The sequence below is a fragment of the Anopheles stephensi genome, chromosome 2 (assembly GCF_013141755.1).
Source record: "Anopheles stephensi strain Indian chromosome 2, UCI_ANSTEP_V1.0, whole genome shotgun sequence".
Lineage (NCBI taxonomy): Eukaryota > Metazoa > Arthropoda > Insecta > Diptera > Culicidae > Anopheles > Anopheles stephensi.
The window spans coordinates 3061898-3083749 of NC_050202.1; the positions used below are offsets into that span (position 1 = coordinate 3061898).

Sequence of the window (21852 nt, forward strand, 5' to 3'; positions counted from 1 at the left end):
TGTAGATGCGTGGGGGATTGAATCCCCCCACGAGATGTGTTCATGATGTTCGAAGCTCCAGGTTTTACTCTGCTATAGCCTTGATCCTTAATAATGGTCGACAATTTCATTTCTTATCCTAACGCTCCAATACTAACGCTAACACTTCACCCAGTGAAAAATATACGCAAAAATGCTCGATGAAGGTGGCCCTCTATACGTCAATTTTCAAATTAAAAGTAAACTCAGTAATTGATGTTGTAATTTAATCAAAAATTTTAACAAATTTGAAATATTTCCTAAAATTAAAAACAATTCACTTTTTATCGTGGAAACACTATCTACAATTCTTCTGAAAGTCCCTAAAGGTAAAAAGAACACCAACGTTTCCGTTCCGGTGCAATCGGTTCCGACTTCAACATCAAATCGTACACACACCATTTGAAAGGTGCAACGCAAACTGTCTGCCCTCGAGCAGCGGGCACGCGACTCGAATGCGATCGATACGAAAAATGCACCTTGCACTTTTCGGTTCCCTTTTTTCACCGGCAATAGCAACCCGGTCCTGCAATTGTCTGCACATCCTGTAACGGGTGCGTTCGGAGCAGAATTTGCACAGAACACAAAGACACGAAAACTAAACATGCTGCGTTATTCGAGAATCCTGACTGCACCCTAAGCACCAGCTCGTAGAATAGGGAACACACGGTCAAGGTTATTAGCAATTAAAAACTGGTTAAGCAGCGTAATAGTTTTTCGCAGAATGTGCTCCTAATGGTAAGAACAGCTCGGTGGTGCTTAGAAATTCGTCGGAACACAGCAAATGCATTTAATTGCAGCAAATAATCGAACGAAAAGGAAGGAAGAGTAGGTTGATGAAACAAAATAGAATTAGCATAGTTTCGCCTTTGCTCGGTGTCTCTAAGCCTTTTTTTTTTTTGCTCTAACCCACGTTCGCGGTATCACCTGCTGTAAAATTAATATATCCACGCCTCAAGCCAGGCATAGGCATAGGATTACTGCCGTCTAGACGTTCGACGCCCGGAGATGGTAGCTGCTTCAGTGTGTTTTAGACAGCTGGATACTCACAGCACTATATTATTACTGCACAGCTTTCCGGACTGCCGCCAAAAGCGCCCTGTAAATCAAGCGTTTCTAATCAACCGGTGGAAACAGCACGCGACACTCATTGCAGACACAATATGTTGCAGCGATATGGGGGAACGATGATTATAGCCTACGCTATGCTACCCTATTTGTGGTTCTGGTTCTGGTGGGCAGCTGGTAGACACAGAGCATCGTTCACCAAAAGGATGGTTTATGTTTTTGTGTGGATTGCTGATTAGAAAATGGAGCCAACCGTCTGCTCAGTGGACGACCGAAAGGGTCCTTAGGTCATTATGGAAATTTTGTTTTCGCTTACAATCTGCAAGCAGATGGAGCGGTTCAAATAAATATGAAATTTCGCCGGAAGGCTAAATATGATTGAAGTGTCCATCAGGACCTTAGCTCTTGTAGAGCAATTTCGCTTATCCCTACAAGGAGTGGTTACGAATAGTTCAGTTTCATTAAAAGATTTCATCCTTACGTACCTTTACTACCTTTTCTATCTGGTGCTGAGAATGATGATGCTTCCCAGTGTTCAGTTTAGTGATGTACAAGAGCTCCTAACATAAGCACACATAAATTTAAGATTGCTTAATTTATTCAAATTCCAACAGCTTCCATCAACAACCATCTCATCAGATATCTATTGGGCGATCTCAATGATCAAACAACTTTGCACCGATCATAAGCCGCTATCAAACCTCATGTTTGCCGACTGTTAAACGCCCACAACGCAACCATTTATTTCCCACACACACACAGAGGAAATATTACACTGCATGACGTTGCAGCTTCCGGCGTTGTGTGGTTGACGTATTATCGTCACCCATGTATGCATCAGATGTTTGCTTTTCTGCATCCCGATACGGTCTGCGTTCGCAGCTTTTTTGCCACCCTCTAAATGCTCTTTGTGCCACGGAAAAACCCCACCAACCCGCAGGAACAACAACCAACCAAACACAAATAAACGTTTATTAACCATCACACAAACCCCATTTTGTTGGGATAGGTTCAGTCAAAATGAGCGCAATTGCACGAATGCGCTGCAACTGCAGACAGTACAACGCGTCCACCAACCTGAACCTACGACAACTCAAATTATTTTGTCTCAATTCATGTCCCCTCCCTTGAGCTCCTCTTCCCTCACACGCCACCCGTGTAAGCAACGAATCTTCCGACTATAATAAAAAATGCAAACAGTGTTCACGGCAAACGAAAGGCCATGCACCTTTTTTCTGTGTTTGCCGGCTGAAAGTGTGTGTGCACTTAAAAAGCAATTAGAACACTCATCGCTCGATGACCGATAAAAAAAAAGCTCAGCTGGGACGGTTTCCGAACGCATAAAATATTTGTGGAGCAATGAGCATTAGTTAGGGCTTTGTGACAAGTTGAATGCGTTAAAAGGAAATATTCGATTTTTGTCTAGCTTGAGAACATAAAATACTTGTTTAATTTCTCAACTCTCTCTCATTTTCTTATGGATGGCGCTGTCAAGCAAATGTCAAACGGTGGCGATGGATTGGAATCATCGAAAAGTCGCGATTTCTAGGCATTTGCTCACTAAACAATTACTTGTGTAAAAATATATCTTCAAACACACCCCTCAATATCTCTTCGTTAAAGAAGATGCGAAGGAAGGTCATCACACTCAAAGCGACACTTTTGTATAAACCTTCTCCCATCACCCAGCTCTATGAATCATAGAATTCTCGAAAACACTAACAAGAAGTACACAGCCCAGCGACCACGACCTACCCGACGACAAAGAGCGGTACACTTGCGATAACGCCGGTGTTGTCGAATTTGGTCAACGTCGTGCGTCACAAACCGAACCACCAGCGTCGGATAAGAAAGGTCATTAAAACTGCATCACTGCACACATGCAACCTACTAGATGCACACGGTGGTACCCCTGTGCCCTCCCTTTTTGCACACACGAATGCAAACAGGAACACTCTCACCTACTGTTGCCGCCGGTTGAAGGAACCCGTTTGGTGGTGACTAATGTTGTTGGTGTTGGGGACTGGCTTTTGTTTGCGTGTCTGGGGTGTGTTTGTTATAAGGAGAGTCAAACATCTTCCCCCGCCCTATCTGGGGATGGCATTTTGCAACACGGTATTGACGAACGGACGGACAGACCCGTGTTTGTGCCATTGTTCCTTCAGGGTTCTGCAGCAGAAGCCAATACGCATTCATCCGAATCGAGCAGTAAATTGACACGACTATTGAAGCAACTAGTGACTAAAAGAGTTTACAAAAGGTAGTTGAAAGATTGAGCTTAAAGCATATCTCATAGAAGCTACTTTAAAAGGTTCAAAAATGATTAAAAAATCACTCATCAACTAAAAGTAACATAAAGTACTTAAAAGCTTGAGTTTGCAATTATTTTTTAAATATCTTTTTGAGTCAACAAATGCATATAAAACCACCCGTGACTAAACACGGTTTTACTAGGTGATTGGCAGTTTGAGTTTATATTTTTCTTCAAACCCTTCAACGTCTAGAGCACGAAATTCAATTCTTAAACAGTTTTATAACTATTGAAGCCACTAGTGACTATGAAGGATTACAAGACTGGTTTGGTAGCTTGAGGTAGGATTTTTTATAACAACTGCAAATTATATTTAAAAATACATTTAAAATTTTACAGCATACTAACAAATATAATTTAAAAGTAATTTATAGTCTTTATCAAACTATTCTCACATTAAGCAAGCCACTTTCACAAACTGAACAACATGTGTCACTAAAATGTGTGTGACTGTGTGTCGAACAAGTATCATTGTCATTATTTTGCACTTCCATCCGAACCTACTATCCATTACCATCACGGTGCGATGATTACGCGTCTGAAACGAAACTGATACATTCATGCCTCTGTGTGTGAGAGAGAGTGAGTGAGTGAGTGTTTGCAATGGATGCATCGGTGCACTACCTTCCATTTTCACACCCAAACCAGCGATGCTCCATTTCTTCACTCACACCTGTCCGTGAAAGCGAGACCAGATCGCATCCAACCCCACATTTCACATTTCCCTTTGTTTGTGATTTGTTCCCACCCCGCCCACGTCCACGTATGCTTGTCCCACACGTCACCCGGCTGCTAGGTCATGGATCATTTTCATTTCTACCTTCTTTTTCCACACCAAAACCCCTTCCATCCTTCAGCTCCCTCCTTCCCACGGTGGCATTATCCCTAGGGTAATTATATTGCAATTATCGCGAGCTCTGAAACGTGACGTTCGGACATGCAACGCCCGACTCCATGGAAAAGCATGTGAGCACCAGTGTGTCTAGCATTCGCCGGTGGCAACAAATCCATACAAGTGTCGCCTAAATTTTACCCCCCAAACCATCGAGGCAGAGGACTGCCGTTGAGGTAGGTCCGGAAAATTAGTCTCGTCTGGGATGGGTGTCTGGGATGGGTGGAAGTCACCAGAAAAGCGGTCGGAAAATTTTGAAACAAGCACACCCACACAGGTCAGCCGTATCGATCCGACAATAAACGAATAATTCAACAGAGCGACCGCCCATACAGAACAACCTTTTTGGGGCTCATGTCGGGTGGTTTGTGTCTTCGAGGCGAGCTGATGTCAAATTCCTCCCACACAAAAAGGGCGCAAAGGGGACAGCCCTTGCGATGGTGTGGGACTGGGCAAAAATAATGCAAAGGAAAGAAAATACAGACAGTTGTGGTGTGTGTTGATGGTACAATTTAGCCTCGCTTGGCGCAGGTCAGTGTCAGCTTTCTCCCGGCTTTTGCCTTTGTTGGATTCATCAGACCGGTTAGCGGGTCTTTACGGTGGACCCTACATTTTATTAACGTTTTTCCTATATCATACATTCTTTAAGAATGACTTACAGTGTTTTTCAAGTCTATACAGCAATTGTCTAGATGTATAAAACAATAGGCGAATTTTTAAGCATTCTACTTACAACTTATTGTTGTTATATCTCAACATGCATATTGTTTTAAGCATGAATACCCTTATGTTATGTGCTGAGAAGCAATGTGTATCGAATTTGCTAGAGCTTTAAATTAAAACAAATTCAAAATTTACTTCTGATCAGAATAAAACCGGTCCGTTACTGTCCCCTCCTTTTTCCACTGGTTTATTTGTGTCCACATCTCCACCGGTTCCCCGTATCCCGAACATGGGACGCCATCGCTAGGGCTAGTCAGATAAAATGGGCCGCATAATGTCCCCACAAACAACCGTCACGAGGAGAAACAGAACGGGAGCAAGCGCAACAGAACACGGCAGTTGAGTGACCTTTTGAAGGTTACAGCACCACACCGCAACAAGAGCCAGTGCACTCGGGCACGTAAAGGGACTACCCATCCCGCCCATCCCAACCCACCCCATCCAGTCACCTGCATCTGGAAAATGTTGGGTGTTGGGATGGAACGCGCCCGAAGGTTGCCCAACGTATCACATAATACTGAAGGAACCGGGCCGTCACAGTGCAACGGGCGGGCGGGCGGGTGTGTGTTGTATTGGTTCGTTCAGTTTCGTTGTTTGATCCCTTCCCAGTTCTTAGCAGGTAGAGGGAGGTTTTGGTAAATAATTCGCAATCCGGCGTGGTAAAAGTGATGCGCGTGCTCGGTTGTTCTGGCTTCCGAGCGCCACTGCGAAAGCGTGTTCAACCTTCTCCCTAGGAAACAGTCAACAAGGGTTTTTGCGCAACGGTTTTTCTCTTCTAGCCCATGCGACCTAGGACACGGTACCATCGGTTGAACCTTCGCTCCGATCGATCGCAGTGAAGAAGGCAACCAAAAAAACAAACGGGATACCGAAGAAGCTTCGCTAGCACTAGAGCCCGCCGATAGCATGTTGGGGAGAAATTTGAGCTTCAAAACGTTCCCTCGCCCGTACACATCAAAAGCATTCAGCAGCCCGCAGCCCAGCGGAGTGAAAATGTTTTTCCTTTTTCTTAGCAAAATTAATACTGCCGTTCGCTAGCAGACAGGAAAGAGAAAGCAAATCGGAAAAGGAAAGATAAATATAATTTAAAACCATCGCTTCTCTGCCACAAAACCGTGGCGCGCACGCAGAGTGAAATGAACTCGAATGTCCTTGGAACGCTCGGGAAGGACGACTGCTTTGCAATGGACCTTTTTTCCCTTTTAATATGCTGTAACCATCCTCACCGGTTTTTTTTTATGCGGTAATAAGGAAGGTGGCTCGAGACAGATAGCCAGAGACCAGAGAGTTAGCTTTATGTAGGATATAGTATGGGACAAAAATATCATCCGCAAAGCAATGTGACATAATCAATGTGACAGATTGAATTTAGACTATTAATTTCACTTTGAAGATAATGTTTTCTTGTGCAGTTTATAAGTGTTAGTGCACAAATATATTAGTAAGCGTCAGAATACACAAATAATCTCTAAAAAGCTATATGGCGAGGATGAGAAGTGGATTACAAAAATCATCATCAAAATATATGGTAGTGCCCACATGATGTAGTATTGCTGAAGAAGAAAAAGAAGAAGAATAAGTTGCAAAAACGATCTTCTGCACATTGGTACATAGTTATGTTACAAAGGATGATTTTGCAACTGAGACTTTACCCAGATATCGTCTAATTGATTATACTTCGAAATTTGACACATAGAGGGCTACCAGTACATTGTGCATATTTTTTCACTTCAAGTTCAGTGAAAATGGGGGTTGAAAATGGCAATAATTTTTTACTAAACTCTTCACATAAAAAGTAAACTTACAGCTATCAACATTACAACAATGATTAAAAATATTAATACGTTGTAATACTAAATTTGAAATTAATTCTTAAATTTATTCTCTAGAATAGGAGCTGAGTGCATTAAAAGAAAACCCTTGCAAGAAAAACTCATTTTCCACCCAGCCGGAAAATGCCTCGCACACCTTATCCGTGAAAATGAACCCCTCGATTGTTGCGTTTTTTTCTTCTTCTTTTTCTTCGTTCCACGACAATTAACAATCCTTTCCCTGTGGGGTGTGGCGCACTTTTCTTTGTTCCAGCTGCTCTATTACATGGCATCCATCATTTGATGCAAAAAGAAAAGAAGGGTAGAGGAAAAATATTTCAACCGTCCATTCCGCTGGATTAGAAATGGAAACTGAGCGGGAAAAGAAAAATTGAGCATAAAAGTAGTTTTCTAGGTGAAGTACAGCTCGCGCGCACGATCGCCAAGTTCAACCCCATGCTGCTGCATGCACCGGTTCTGCATCTGCATTTTGTACCCGGCCGTTCGGAATGGGAAAGGAAAAAGTGAATCAAGCCCACACACACACACCGCGCGATGATTCCTCTCCTAATCCCCTCTTCCCTAGCCACTCGATTGATAATGAAGATCTTGCCACTTCGGAAACATTGCTAGCTGCAGCGCATTGCTTGACGAATCTAATGCTCCACTACCTTTCTTGTGTATCTGTGTGTGTGTGTGTGTGTGTGTTAATTAGCCCCTCATTTCCACCTCTTCTCTCGCTCACCCCACCACTTACAGGAACTGGAGCAACCGACATCTAACAAGACGCTGCTCATCGAGAGCGCACCGCAGGCCATTAGAAGCTCTGCAGAAAGGGGTGAAGAAGGGAAAGGGTTGGGGGAGGAAAACATGTCTTACAACCCAAAACCGGGTTTTCCACACAGTTTTCCTTTTGCTCGACGCGCCGTTCGCTCGATGTAGAAATGTAGCGCTCGCGTTTTAATTGGAGTAGAAATTTTTCTTTCCTTCGGGGGGTTGTGTTCGAGCTGCTGATTCGGTGAGCAGCCATTTTGATTGTCTAAGCACCGAGCTATCGAGATCGCTTGTGGGAGAGCAAATTACTACATCAAGTACCACCAGCACCTCCTGCTCCAGCTCGCCGCTTCCCCCACCCCCTTTTCCCACTCATCCTATCATTACAAACACGCGAAAAGTGAAAGAAAAAGGAATTTTCCCACTCTTTCTTACCGAATTGCGAATTTTGCTTTTAATTCATACCCCATCGATTAGTAATGTGCAGGCACTTGCGGTTGCTTTTGTGTGTTTAAATTTTACTTTTCGATAGGGGTGGTGCATAATTCGTCACTTTCTCCTTTCTGGTGTGCAGAAAAAAAAGATGGTAAGTCACGCTTGATGAGTGATCAGAGCATAAAGTTCGCCAATATTTGCCATGCCGAGCGACAGAAATGATACAGAAAAGTGCAAATGCTTTGACGTAATTCAATGGTTAACCTTCAATTATTGAGCCTCTACAATTGACCGGTTCGCAATATAAGTTCAAGGCTGTTGTTTTTGCAGCGCCAGAAGGCCACGGGACTAACTACTCTTTCGGTTAAGCTCCAGAGCATGCAGCTGATTGAGGAGAATCGTGACTTCGGTGTAGTTGGTACGATTAATACCGTGTGTCCTCTTCTTCAACTCCACCGAACACTGCAGAATGTTGCAAAGTGGAAATAAGAGATCTTTTTCGTTTTCTTCCAATCGACACACACACATACAAAACTGAGGCCTCATTATATTTCATTCGCGACGATTGAGGAAACATAAATCTAAAATTAGACCAATCTCTGCCAATCGTACCGGGAAGGGTCCCTCGGGTCTCTCGGTGGCATAAAATGTTGCTACATTCTACGAAAGGAAAATTCACCAACGACGACAACAACGGCAGCACACACAAAAACAAGGACAATTATAACACTTTTCCCTTGTCCAAGCCCCGCACATTACAGTTTTCCGCATTTAATTGCAAATTATTTACACATTTACGATTTATAACACGCTTCATTAGCACGGCACGGCACCATTTGCGTGGTGGGCGTTGTAGGAGCACTCGGCGAGCCATTAAAAGGATGCACAAAAATTGAACGCACGTCACTGAAAATAGCACGAAAGGGGACGACCGATGACGATAGATTAACATTGTTGCAGTTGTGTGCCTGTTGCTCATTAATACGCGGGGATGCGAACATTGTCCGTAGCGAAGTAGACCAGGACACGCGCGTCATATAGCGGTTGGCAAAAAAGGGCTTTCCACGCTGTATCCGTGCGGTCTGGGAAGACGGTGGAATTACTTTGTTGCACCCCCGCCAGCATCGAGCAGAGTTGTGCACTTTATGATTCCATCCTCTTTACGGGGAATTATGATGCAAACAAACCGTGGGAGGAGGTGACACGCGATTGAGGTTCTTTAGCTTACAGCTGTTTTTTCGGTCGATTAAAAAGCGTTCTGAGCTTCGGTTTCGTATTCACGACCGGTACTTACCCATTTTCCCATTCGGACTGTATGGATCGTAGCTGCCGCTGGACAATGGCGATGAGTATCCGTTCGACATGGTGTTGGTGTAGGTGTGACTTTGCGAGCCGGGCGAAGGGCTCAGTGGTGGTGCCGATCCTTGCACACTCCCGGGACTAGGTGAGGATATCCATTCTTCATTGCTGTAAAGGAACGAATTCAAATAGAATGTTGAAGGATTAAATGTCTGTCAAACATAAAAAAAAAATTAATCAGATTTGAAATAAGTCTCCTTTTAAGAGACTTTATCTGAACTGTATCATCATGATGACTGGCAGAATACTAGAAAGGTAGAAGCTATTTGAGCTGTGAGTTATCGAACACCAAAGAGATTTGAATCCTTAACAGGTATTCCCTAAAAAGCGAATAAGTAAGTAAAGAGTAGATAGTTTCCAGAGAGATTTGAAGTTTACTCAGATATTCGAATTCTAGTAAAGAATCGCTAAATCATGTCTCAGATCAGATTAAGAGAGCCATGAATGCTTAGGTAGTAAGGAATAGGAGTAAGAGAGTCCCCACAGAGATTAGAATTTCGAGCATCATAGCTCGACAGCTCCAAAATAGAGGATTCTTAACAAATAACCCCTCAAATTTGGAAATCCTAAACATAGAGTCAAATCCTGAAAGAGTGATGAATAAGCAGGTGAAAGAGTTACTAGTCGTCCGAGATATCCCGAATCCCAAAAGATTGGATGAGTTGGCTACAGATATCTAAATTTTGAGAACTCTTCGGATTTAATTATGTACTGTGACTCATCTTTAGTCATCTTTGTGAACTCATCTTTAGTAATATTATTCTCGCTCTATAATTCCTTCTCAGCACACAGAACCCATCGCTAAGCCCATGACACGCACGGCGGAAAAATTGCGCCACACAAATTTGTAAAACGCTCCGTGCATCAAACAAAGAGCATTCGCAAATCACCATTTAACGAGGCCTTGAGAACAACCAGACACCCACCGAATGGGAAAAACAAATAAAAATCGATTTAACGAGACCTCCGCCTCACATAATTTGCCGCCATTCGCTAGTCGACCGGTTGTGATGTGTGCAGCTCAGTGTAGTAGACTTGCAACGACAGCAACAACGGAAGATTAAAAAAAAAAACAAGGTGAGAAAGCTGACCCAAATTACATCCACGACCGGAGAGAAGAACTCGTCTGCATAGAATGACATACACACACGAGCGCGCGGAGCTCAAACCCTTTCCTGCCCACTTCCTATACTCATTAGCTTTCATTTCCCATCTGATAATAGATCCCGGCGTGTACCATTTCACACAGGCCGTGCACACGTCGCTGGATATATTTCGTTGATAGCAAAGTGTGACTTTCGTCTACATTTCCCCCACCACATTGGGGCCATTTTCCAGCCAGACAGACCGACCGGCGTGAATCACCCGGGTGGGACCCAGACGCCGATGAACGCCAGACGTTTGGTAAGCAATTTTAACGGACAAATAATATCATCACACACAGACACACACACACCTCGCTGTCGTCGCACGCCATCCGTTCGCTAGTAGCGGATGAGATACAGACGGCCTGCGAGCGATGTTCACGACCTTTCCCAAGGTAATTTCCAGTGAGGCTTCCGGCTGGGTGTGTTACAGGGTGGGAGAAAGTTTGGCCGGAAAAGCGAACAGTGGGTACTGCTATTTTCTGTTCCATTTTCATTGCGCCCTGTCTAGCTTCAGAATTAGCGAGATCTTTTGAGGTTTCTTTCAATGTCGTGACGAGGTGACAAATTTACTTGTCCATCCAATATTCTTCATCAGAAGTTAGGAAATTGTGTCTGACACTGCTAATGGGCTTCAATGTTTTATCTCTTTATTACAATTTTGTTTGCTTACGCTCGCCGCAAACGCTGCTGCAGTCCATTAATGATTTGCAACCGTGTTGCAACCTAGAATGACAGCTTGTACGGTGCGCGAGATAAGGCGCACAACAAAGAATGAATTGAGCCAATAGTGATTTTACAAATCCAGCCAGACAGTTACACACACCTACCTTCCCGTTCCTGTTATCAGACAGCGACGGTGACCTTGAGACGTATTGGGAAACAACTTTATCTCCCAATGAACTTTTACAATGCACAACAGTGTTGCGCAAAACTGTGTCTCGTGTAAACAGACCTCGGAACATATCGCGAAGCTGTTCAAAAAAAAAAAAGGGCGAGCAACAATTTCGTCCATACAACTGAAGCCATTCCCAGCCAGCTAATTGAAGGCGTTAAATTGGATTTTCTTCTCGTTTTTCTAGACTGTATGTGCGTGTGTGTGTGTTTACGGTGACCAACCACAAACCAGACATGCCAACCGGTACCGGTAGTCGCAATAGAGGAGAAGGTTGAAACGGTGAACATAACGAGCCAACAATTCGTCTCTTTTTTTTCTCCTTAGCACTCCTCACCAAATTAGGTCAACTCACCGACAACGTAGCGCATATGCATACGATTACAAAAAATAAACAACAAGGTTGTCAGACGTCGGCGGCGTGGTGAATGACGCATTTCCGGCTTTGTATTCCTTCGATTGGAGAGTAGGACTACGCTCAGGGGAATATGGAGAGTTGTCTGTGGTTAGGATTTGTGAATGCACAAAGCGCGAAGGGAGCTCAGGACCGAAACTGAGGGGAGGACATTGGTTTGTAGCTATTCCTAATTAAATTTAGTCTCTCTGTTGTCTGTGGCATTCCGACACGTAGGAATAACCGAAAAAACTACATCTAACTTCATTTTTTTGGTAAAGGATATCCTTTATAACGCTTTGTAACGCTTCGTAACGTCTTTTCAGAAAAATCGCGTTCGCTTTGTAGAATTAAGGTTTCAGCTGTCATTTTTCTTTTCGTATCGCTTATTTTTACGGCTATGCAATTCGCAACAGTCAACATACCTCTCATGCCTTCGCTTGCCACCGAAGACAACATGGCCGCTGCCACCATTAGCCGGCGGGATCGTCGTCACGGTAACAGTGTTGGCAGCAGTGACACCGGCACTACTTCCGGTCGTGGTGGTGGTCGTGGAGGCCGCTGCAACTCCTCCACCTCCTCCTCCACCACCACCACCACCACCGCCGCCGCCCGTGTCACTCGGCAGGGGTTCCACTTTCACCGCTTTCAGCATGATGTCATCACCGATCTTCAGGATGCTAATGCTGTTGTTGTTGCCGGCGGCCACCTTCAGCAGCTGATTGGCGACAACCGTCGCGCCGCCCGCCCCCGCCGTTACCGGTGTGATCGTTGCTCCACCGCTCGCTATCGTGGCTCCACCGCCCGTCCCGACCGCCGTTGCCGCATTCAGTGCACTGAGCGTACTGGCACTCAAGCCGATTATCGTAGCCGTGGCAGGCTGGTTCGGTTGCTGCTGCTGGGACGATTGCTGGGGCTGCTGTATGCTCACTATCGTTCCGATCGGCAGTGTCGTCGTACCGGTTTGGCCCGCCAGGATCGTGCTTCCGCCGGTGATTCCAAGGATTTGCGGCGCTTGCTGAAGAATTGCAACGTTGCTGCTGACGCCGCCAGTTCCACTGCTTCCACTGCTGCTGCTGCTACTGCTCGCTGACACGCTCGGATTTGTGCTGACGATGTTTACACGGTACATGACCAACCGGAAGAACGAATTGGGAAGGTAAGGATTCTTATACGACTGGGGCGACCCTCTCAACACAAGGCGGTTGAGATTCGTTTTGTAAACGTTTTGTCCTCTACAGTGATCTCTATTCGATTCGCCAGAGATTCGTCACCGTCCAAATGTAACGCACTTTGTCGACCAGTATCTTAATACGTATCCAGAGTTTAAGAATTTGCAGAGATTCGAGAATGTTCGTAATGCTTAATTCTACCGCACGTCCATTTTACTCTACTCCACCACTTCTCGAGCTTGTTGTTTTGTTGTCGCAGATAAGATTGATTGTGAGGTTAAATAGTAGTTTTGCTTAAGGTATTCTAAAAGATCGAGCTAGGTTCTCGACTCTCGCTTTCTCGCTATTGCACTTCGTGAAGCCTGCTCGGCCCGTTTATTGTGAGTTTCTGTGCGAGTGAGAAACGTTCATATGTAGTCCGGATTTAGGACACGGTCAAGCCGCAAGCTGACCAATGTGCTGCTTCGATAGGCGTTTGCATGCGCGACACAACTGATCGGGAACATTCTTATGCCTTCGGACATGACAGTGTCGTATTGGAAGAAGATTCGGCGAGATTCACGGAAGAATATCTGAAACGAAGGATGGAAATTGGAAAATAATTGTTAGTCTTGAAGAGTTCTTCACATGGATTCCGGAAATATTAAAAAAAAATATCAGTAATGTACAATAACTTCAGCCATAAGGATATAAAGCGATCCCATTGGATTAATGTAGATTAGCCACCTCTTGCCGGAAGGATCATCGTAATCCAGTTTATCTTTATCACCCATTTGGTCTACACAATCCAACAGTAGCGTCAAAAGGGCTACTGGGGCTCGTTGCAAAACTCCCTCCATATCGCTGCAAAATTCCACCAGACAGCGAAAACAATGAGCCAAACTCTACAAATACAGTCAAAAGCGCGGGGCATGAAAAATCGATCCACCATCCCGCGCTTGCACCCGAACGTGCAACATTATCAAGTCCAAATAAACACAAATCCAACACATACACCCAGACATCCAGCCAGCCAGCCAGCCAGCCAAGCCAACGGCCAAAGCCAGGGAGGCATTGAAAATGCAGCACAAAACACACCCCATTCAAAGGCACCCTTGTGAAACTATCAAGTGCAAGGTGCGCCATTGCGAGAAAATCAACATGAAAAACGAAACGGTAGACAAGCAGGGGCTTATTGGCGTAGGTCGGATGATGCGCTTGCTGCTCGGAATCAATGGACGACACACCAACACCGACACAGCGAGTGGGTGGGTGGCACTCACTCAGGCGAGGTGTTGAGGCGAGTTTTCTTTCCGAAAGTCTCCCCACATTTTTCTCACCTCACTATATCGAGCTGTTTGAGATAAACGCGAAAGTGAGGAAAATCGATCGCTTTTGCTGAGTGCTTTTCTCAGCCGAGCGGTCATCCATGGTAGTATGTGTGCAAAGCGTGGAAATGGATACTCAGACGACTCAGGCCATTAAACCTAAACAAAATAATACATAGCTTTTCCACCGCAGAGCGCAGCGAGTGAGACGCAAGGTTGGCACGGTTGAGATGGTGGAAAATCGTGTCGCCACTCACTTTCCTCATCGCTAGCGCTCGGCAGACGACGGCGAAACCAGCCAAAGCGCCTAGACAAAGGCCGGTCATGGTTTTCCTTTTCGATGGAATTGTTTTTTCACTGTTCGCGCACACGTAGCCGAGTGGCAGATAAAGTATCCTATCGTAACAATAAACAAGCCGTTGTTGTTGACTAATTTTAATTGCATATTTATTTAAGAGTATCAGAACTGACTTTGAAAAAGAAAAACACAGGGAGTAGTTGATTTATTTTTCTAAACAAAATAAAACGGTCGAAAGGCGTCAAAATGGTCATGAATTCTACGGTCTCGTGCAATTTTCTGCATCCACCAAAACTTCTACGGTCTGGGTGCAACAATGACCATAAAGAGATGCATGAGCGCTTCAATAGCAGCCAGCTTGTTTTTCGATTAAAACATATTAACCAGTTGCACAGCGGAAAGTTAACATCAAAGCATTAATTAATCCTTAGAAAAGTGATTGCCTGTGAGCGGACTTAGGTAGATGGGGAATTAGGTAGATGAATTTTCACCAGACCGTTTTTCATTTTCCTTTCAAACCAATCGAAGCGTTAATAAAATGCCAGAGCCTTGACCGTGGGTGGACTAAGAAGCTAAGAATGCTAGGAACTTCATTTGCTGAGTGTATACTTATCCGGGCTGGATTCGTAGGACAAATAGGTTCCGTTCCTTTTATTCGTTTTAATGTCGCTGGCACTCAGGGCGTAAGAACAGCACGGATGATGCATTCACTTTTATTGTCGTTATGCAATCGAGAGCAGGAACGACCCGGTGGCATAGTGGTAGCGGCATTAGTAGGTAATATGGAAGGGACCGGTTTCAAATCTCATCCAGACCCCAGTCCCCCCTCCCATACGCGAGAGTGGTTTTATAAAGCTATACGACTAAATGAAGTCAAGTATGTCAATAAAGGCCAAAATTGTCTCTTTTTGTGAGGTTTCGTTCTCCAGCGCCCAAGAAGAAGACAGAGAAGAAGGACTTAGAACGCGAGAGCATATTCATCACCGATGTTTTCAAGCGCTTCAAACTATAACATTTTCCCCTAATAAGACATAGCTTTTTTCTATAAAACGAAAAGCTTTTTCATTCCATTTTATTTGCCTTCGCCATTCGGTTTAATCGTCAGCTTATAATAAACATAGTTCTTTTAGCTCTGCAATAAGAAAAACGCTACCCGGAGCACAATTTTCCAAATGGAACCCTGTTCCGCACCGTTGAAAGGAAAGCGAAAATCGTTTGCCTCCCATCTAAACACACATACACATATCACAAGACGAAACAGATCCTTTAGAGTTTGAAAAAGAATTTTCCTCCCCCTCCCCTCCCATAACCCATCGGGTCCGCCGCTTCCGGTGGAACCAACATCCTCATCATCATCCTCCATGCAAACGAACGAACGAACGAACGAACCATTCTTTTGTGTTTTCTACATTTCTGAGTGTGTGTTGTTAGGCAGAAGAAAAAAACAAAATGGAAGCTCCCGGTCTTCTCTTGCTCGTCTAATGAATACTCATAAAAAATGTATTACGATGTATCCTTGTGCTCGACTCGTCGTCCAACAGAACCATCTTCCTTTGGCGTTTTTCTTCCATTCGTTAAATCGACCTTTCCCAATGTCCCGGAGGCCACCCAACAAACCCGGCGACGGAACCAAGCAGAGTTTTTTTTATTACTCTTCCTGCAATTTTAGCTCCCCATGCCCGGTGGTGGTGCTGGTGATGGTCTCTAAACGCGTGAGACATCGAAAATACATAAGAATTTAGGTCAATGCAGTACTTTGAACACATAAACGGCACCCCCAGAAGGACAAAACACCGAGAATCGTCTGGCAAACGGAGAAAACCCGATGCCTCCCCGCACGTGGGCGGAGAAGAACAGGGGGGAAAAGGAGTGCGAAGGAGAGCGTTCGGAAAATGGAAAACAGACGCCAAATCGAAAAGTCGAAAAGAAAACCGTCGGGTGGGGATGGATGTGCTGCCAGCCATGCCCCAATCGTCCTGGTAGTGACCTACCCTAAGGTATTTTCCATTTTTCCACAGAATGCGATTATTACCAAGCTGCTCCACCATCGGCTGTGGCGGTGTATTTGTGTGCACATGTATATATACTTAGAAGCACACGAAAATATAACAGCGCTTGTGTTTCTCGCTTTTTGAAGTTCGCTGCAACTTCATACATAATGCAAAGCCACCGAGAGAGAATGGAAAAAAGGAAGCACTTTTGATACCTTGATATGTCGTCAGTAGAAAATGTGCTTTATTAATATGGGAGCTGGTAACTGCAATAGTAGACGAAGCATTTCTGACACTTCAGACTTGCTTTTCTTAAAATATTAGTACATCAGTGAATCCTGATGACATAGGCATACGGTCTAAAGTCTACAGATACCTACCGCAGGCGAAAGTCAAGCTCAAGGAGAACTGCGTCCAACGACTCCATCCTCTAAAAACATGGTCTGGTACATAATGGCTGGTACACCCTTCTGTATGGTGGCTTTTCTCTTTTGGCGTTCCCTTCTATTTACTGGCAGACACCTGCATGAATCCGAATGTCCCTTGATATTGTGCAATCGACACACAAGCTACGTTGAGAGCCAGGCTCATGTGAACAGCTACCCCCCTATCCTTCCTATCCCATTTTTATCCCTCGCCGGTAGAAACGATATTCAAGCGCCAGACAGCGGAAGGCACGAGCATGGAGAGCGAGACCCGAAGTTGGGATGATGGTTGCTTTCCAACGTCCGGAGTCTGGCAAATTCCCGACGCCACACCATTTTGCGCCGAGACTGCGCACTAGGCGCACGGTCATTCCAACCGGGGCACACCGAAATTCGGGGTCATAGGTCATGGTTTTGGTGCAGATTCACCGCCGCCTATGGTCTATGTAACAATCCCGGTCGCTTATGTTACCGACGCTTCGCATCATGCACGTTATTCTGGTGTAAGGTGCAAACGTGGTGCGGGTGGAGATGAAGTTACAACGTAATTTGCAAAAAAAAATAGCGCTGGAGATTATTGTCAATGTCGACCGGGTTGGGTTAAGGTTATTTCAAGGACTTTCCATTTCGAAAAGGTTGCAAACGTTGCAAACGCACTATCACTGGGTAGGGTTATTGTTAGCGGTTGTACTTTCACGTAATGAAGTAGAATTGGTACAATTAAAAAGGCGAGTGAAAATTGATTAAGACTTGACCGCAGCAAATAAGGATATTCTTTAATAAAAGGTATTAAGTAAACAGTCGTTTTGCAGTTAATCATGAGGTATTATTTCCAATATATCTCCGGGTGCACAATTTATATATCTTCAAGCAAACACTAAACTTTGCTAAAAATTAGCACCAACGGCAAGGTAAAATAGTTTTTGAGGACCAAAAGTCCTTAGGACTTCTCCTAACATCAAAGCTATTTTGACATGAATTGTAATATACAATCACAGCTTAATTAGTAATACCTGTTTTTCTTCTCAATTCAGATATGTTTCCCTACCAAAAACATAACAGTTTATCCTATTTAAACCTAGTCAAAAACATGACAATATAAAAGGAAAAAATATTTCATAAACATTCCACCCAAGCTTTCCACATTTTACTGCCAGATGGCGCTTTCACCGTTCAAACCGAAGTGGTGAAATATTTCACTGAAACGTTTCAACGCATGGAACGCCACCGTTTCGACAGCTTTCAACTGTGCTACGCTGTAATGTAGCAACATTAAGTCGACATTCCCGCTGAATGTCGACATTATGCAGTTGTACTGGAAAATCGGAAAAGCTCCCGGAGCAAACGGAAAAGCGTTTCCACTTCAAATTATATTGAGCTTTGGGAAAATTAAACCACAATTCTCACTCATCACGAGTTAAAATAATATATAATTCGTTATTAGTCTCTCTGTAAATGGTAGCTCTGTTTAAAACTAGCTGTTAATTTTCTGCTAAAGTCATTACAAAACCAGTCGGTCGGAATGGATAGTCCTACGCACCATCATAAAGAAATTAAGACACAGGACAGCATCACACATCCGCTTATCATTTTTCTTCATTCCCATCAAGCCACGTGCCACTAGACAAAACGGTACGGAAGCGCTTTCTAGCCTCCTAGCTAAGCTTGCGAGACAACCGTGTTTTACACAGATTTCGTACCAGAGAGCAATGATGAAGCCATTAGTATGAATCCTAGAGGCCCGCGCTCAGGAAAAGCACCGGAAACCTACGCACGCTGCCCGTCGGCAAATCTTTTTCGTCACGATAAATGGGTCATCATTTTTCTTAATACACGGCCGCCTTCCGATAGGTTGTATAATAATGCCACTGCACATTGCCACGTCTAGCGGGATGGGCGGATAGTTCGTTGACTCTGTTGTGTTTAACATAACCAAACGGAAGCTTCCTTGTTACCGCACCACCCACATCTTTTGGCTTTCGGCTTTAGCCTGGCCGAAGCTAACACACAATTCAATGTAGGCTTTAGAGAAACTTTTTGCCCATCGTCTAGTTTAAACCATCGTTCAGGGATGTATACATCCCAGAAAAACGGATCCTATGGCTGTGGCAGGAGGATAAGCATATAAACTCCCAAAAAAGCTCATTAAGGCTTTCCTTCATACAATCGCACCATAAAACATCCTTCTTACCCCCCTGAAAACCCCACCACAAAACGTCCCTTTGTGGCCACAGTGGGATTTTGTTGTTAGAAGGTGTGTGCGTATGTGTGTGTGTATATGCAGAGCATAACTTCATCAATCAAACTGATCTAGGTTGGTCTGCATTCGATAGCGTTGTCATTTTTACCGGCGCTGTAGAGGAAAAAAAGGACAGTATGACGAAGAAAAGTCATTCATCCAAACAACGCATGTTTGAGACAACAATTTTTTTGCTAAATAAACTTTTTGTTTCCTTTGAAATATTGCTTGCTGGAGACCTTCTTTTTTCTGTACTGCATACATTAAGGATATTGCAAAAATAAAATACAGCCAGATTTAGAGCACGAGCTAGTATGAAACTGGGGTTTAAGAATTCATTCTGGCGTTTCAATTAAAGTTTAATGTCATACGAGAATTAATATAATTACCTCCACCATTCAACTGGCATTCAACTTCAAACAGCTCAGGACCTCCCGCCGATTGAATTGGGCGCCATCAAGCATGAAGCATGACACTTCACTCGAAAAAACCAAAACCATTCATTCAATTAATTTTCGGACCGGCCCAGACTGCTGGCCGGCCGTTATTACAAGAGGAACCCGAAGCCGAAGCTTTCGTCGTGGGGGGAGATTACGCGCTAAACGTTGTGCCGCTGCCTGTCTGCCAGCCGATGTTTGCGTGACAGTTCCCTACCCGCTTCGGAAGCTTCGGGTGCGTGAAAAAGGATATAACGACGACGATGTGCGAAAGAAGCACGACACAGCCGAGGCTCGCCCCGTTAAATGTAGACCTTTACAACCTCCGAAAACCATCGATCGATAAAGACCAGACAGATGCGCGACGGGATGGTCCTGCAGCGAGAATTGACAGGAGGGGACCGAGTCCGTAAGGGAGCCGTGGTATGTTTGTGTGAAATTTCCCCCCCTTTATTCGCACACGCAAACCGGTACCATCGAGAAGGAAAAGGCTCGAGTAAAATATAGGTTCATCGAGGTTTCAACGTATCTTCCACGCTGAGCAGTGCTGAAGGAGCGTGATGATGTTGAGGAGCTTTGCGTAGTCGGAAGCGCTCTTGAATGAAAGCGTCCGTAATAGGCGTTGAATGAGCGAGCGTGTCGGGGGATAAATATCACTGACGAGAATGTGTGAATGTTATTTATTACGATTTTCGTCCCTGGAGAGCTATACAAACAAAATGGGGATAATTTGGAGCCAATGAAATGCTGCACAAGTCTAGCATATTTCAGCCAAACGAAATCATTCAAACAAAACAAGTTTTTGTTAACAACAATTCCAGATGAATAATCCATGAACTTTGGAAGCACTTATTGGCTATCAGTGAAGAGATATTCAATGGAACCTTTAAGTTCTTGCTAAATATCCTGCCTAAGCGATGACGAATCTGATTCACTGCCCAATATTGTGGTCATTACACAGCTCATTGACCTCCTCCATTGTCGTTCCACGTCTAAAGGTCTAAAGGAGGTTTATAACAGAGTTGAACAGAGTCCATGTCTAGTAGCCATAAGTGAGTAGTCATGGTACTGTCAATGCTCCAAAACAGTTCGCCAGGATATCTGGATTAACTTTGAGAAGATGGCCCTTAAGGTTTCCATCTAGGTCTCGAACTGCTCTCATAAACTTCATTATGAGAAGACATCTTCTCGGACCTATTCGGACCGGTTTACCTGTCTCATCTAACTTGGTATACTTGGTCAGGACTCCAAAAAGTCTCATTAAGACTTATAACTTACCCCTGGCCACTGCTGGCTATAGCTGCTGTCTTGCCATCTTCTCCAAGATTAACCGCATAATGGGATCTCCTCAATGGCTAACTGCCCACCAGAAAACCATCTCACTACGAATGATTCAAATAAAAAATCCTGAAATTACCGGCCATGACCTCCCGAAGTGATAATGCCACAGAAAAGGAAGAATCTCTCTTCTTCAAAAGGTCAATGTATCACAGTTATTACTTAAACTCTCTGCCAGAAATCAATGATATCATCTTGTTGGAGTAAACTTTTTAAAACTCCTACAGTTTTCACCGAAAATTGTACCACCAATAATTTTTCGGTTACCAATTTTCGTGCATTAAATCCTACAAATAAGTTGATTGTCTTCCAACAAATTGCCACCATTTTCCAATCATCCTCCTGCAGTCAAACTTATACTTCTCGTGCTCTATTCGGCATAAACGAAAACAAACATTCTGATAAGCAAACATCAAACTAACAGCGTGAGGGCTCATCACCTCCGAAGGGAAAACAGACACGCCGAAACCAAGCGACGATCGTGACGTACCAAGCGCCTCCATCGTATAACATCCCTTTTTTCTGATTCGGACGTTTCAACCTCTTCTTTTCTTCGTAAACCGGGTTTTCACTTGAAACACTACCACGTAGGCGTTTATCCCTCAAAGTGGCACACCAATCTTTTCGGTACGATATTATTTTGGGTCTTTCCGTTTTCTTTTCGCCGTTCCTTATCGATGGCGACGCAGTTTCGTAGGGTGGAAGACACGTGGTAGTAATGAGGGTGCCACTTTCGCCATCTCCGGACCCCGATTACCGCAGCTTATTTGGCATTTGCTTCCTTCCGAGCAAAATCGAGCGCTTGCTTCCATTGAACCTT

The 21852-nt window shown here is 44.2% G+C and overlaps 1 protein-coding gene across 1 annotated transcript in view; it reads right to left on the reverse strand.

Moving 5' to 3' along the window:
* Positions 1-21852, reverse strand: part of LOC118517627 (ecdysone receptor) — a 153116-nt gene that overhangs the window by 105855 nt on the left and 25409 nt on the right. The window contains exons 2-3 of the mRNA XM_036063937.1: positions 12251-13569; positions 9327-9499 (exon numbers count right to left, since the gene is read on the reverse strand). Of these exons, the coding sequence (XP_035919830.1) occupies positions 9327-9499; positions 12251-12957 (880 nt within the window). The 5' untranslated portion in view covers positions 12958-13569. The remainder of the gene's footprint in view (positions 1-9326; positions 9500-12250; positions 13570-21852) is intronic.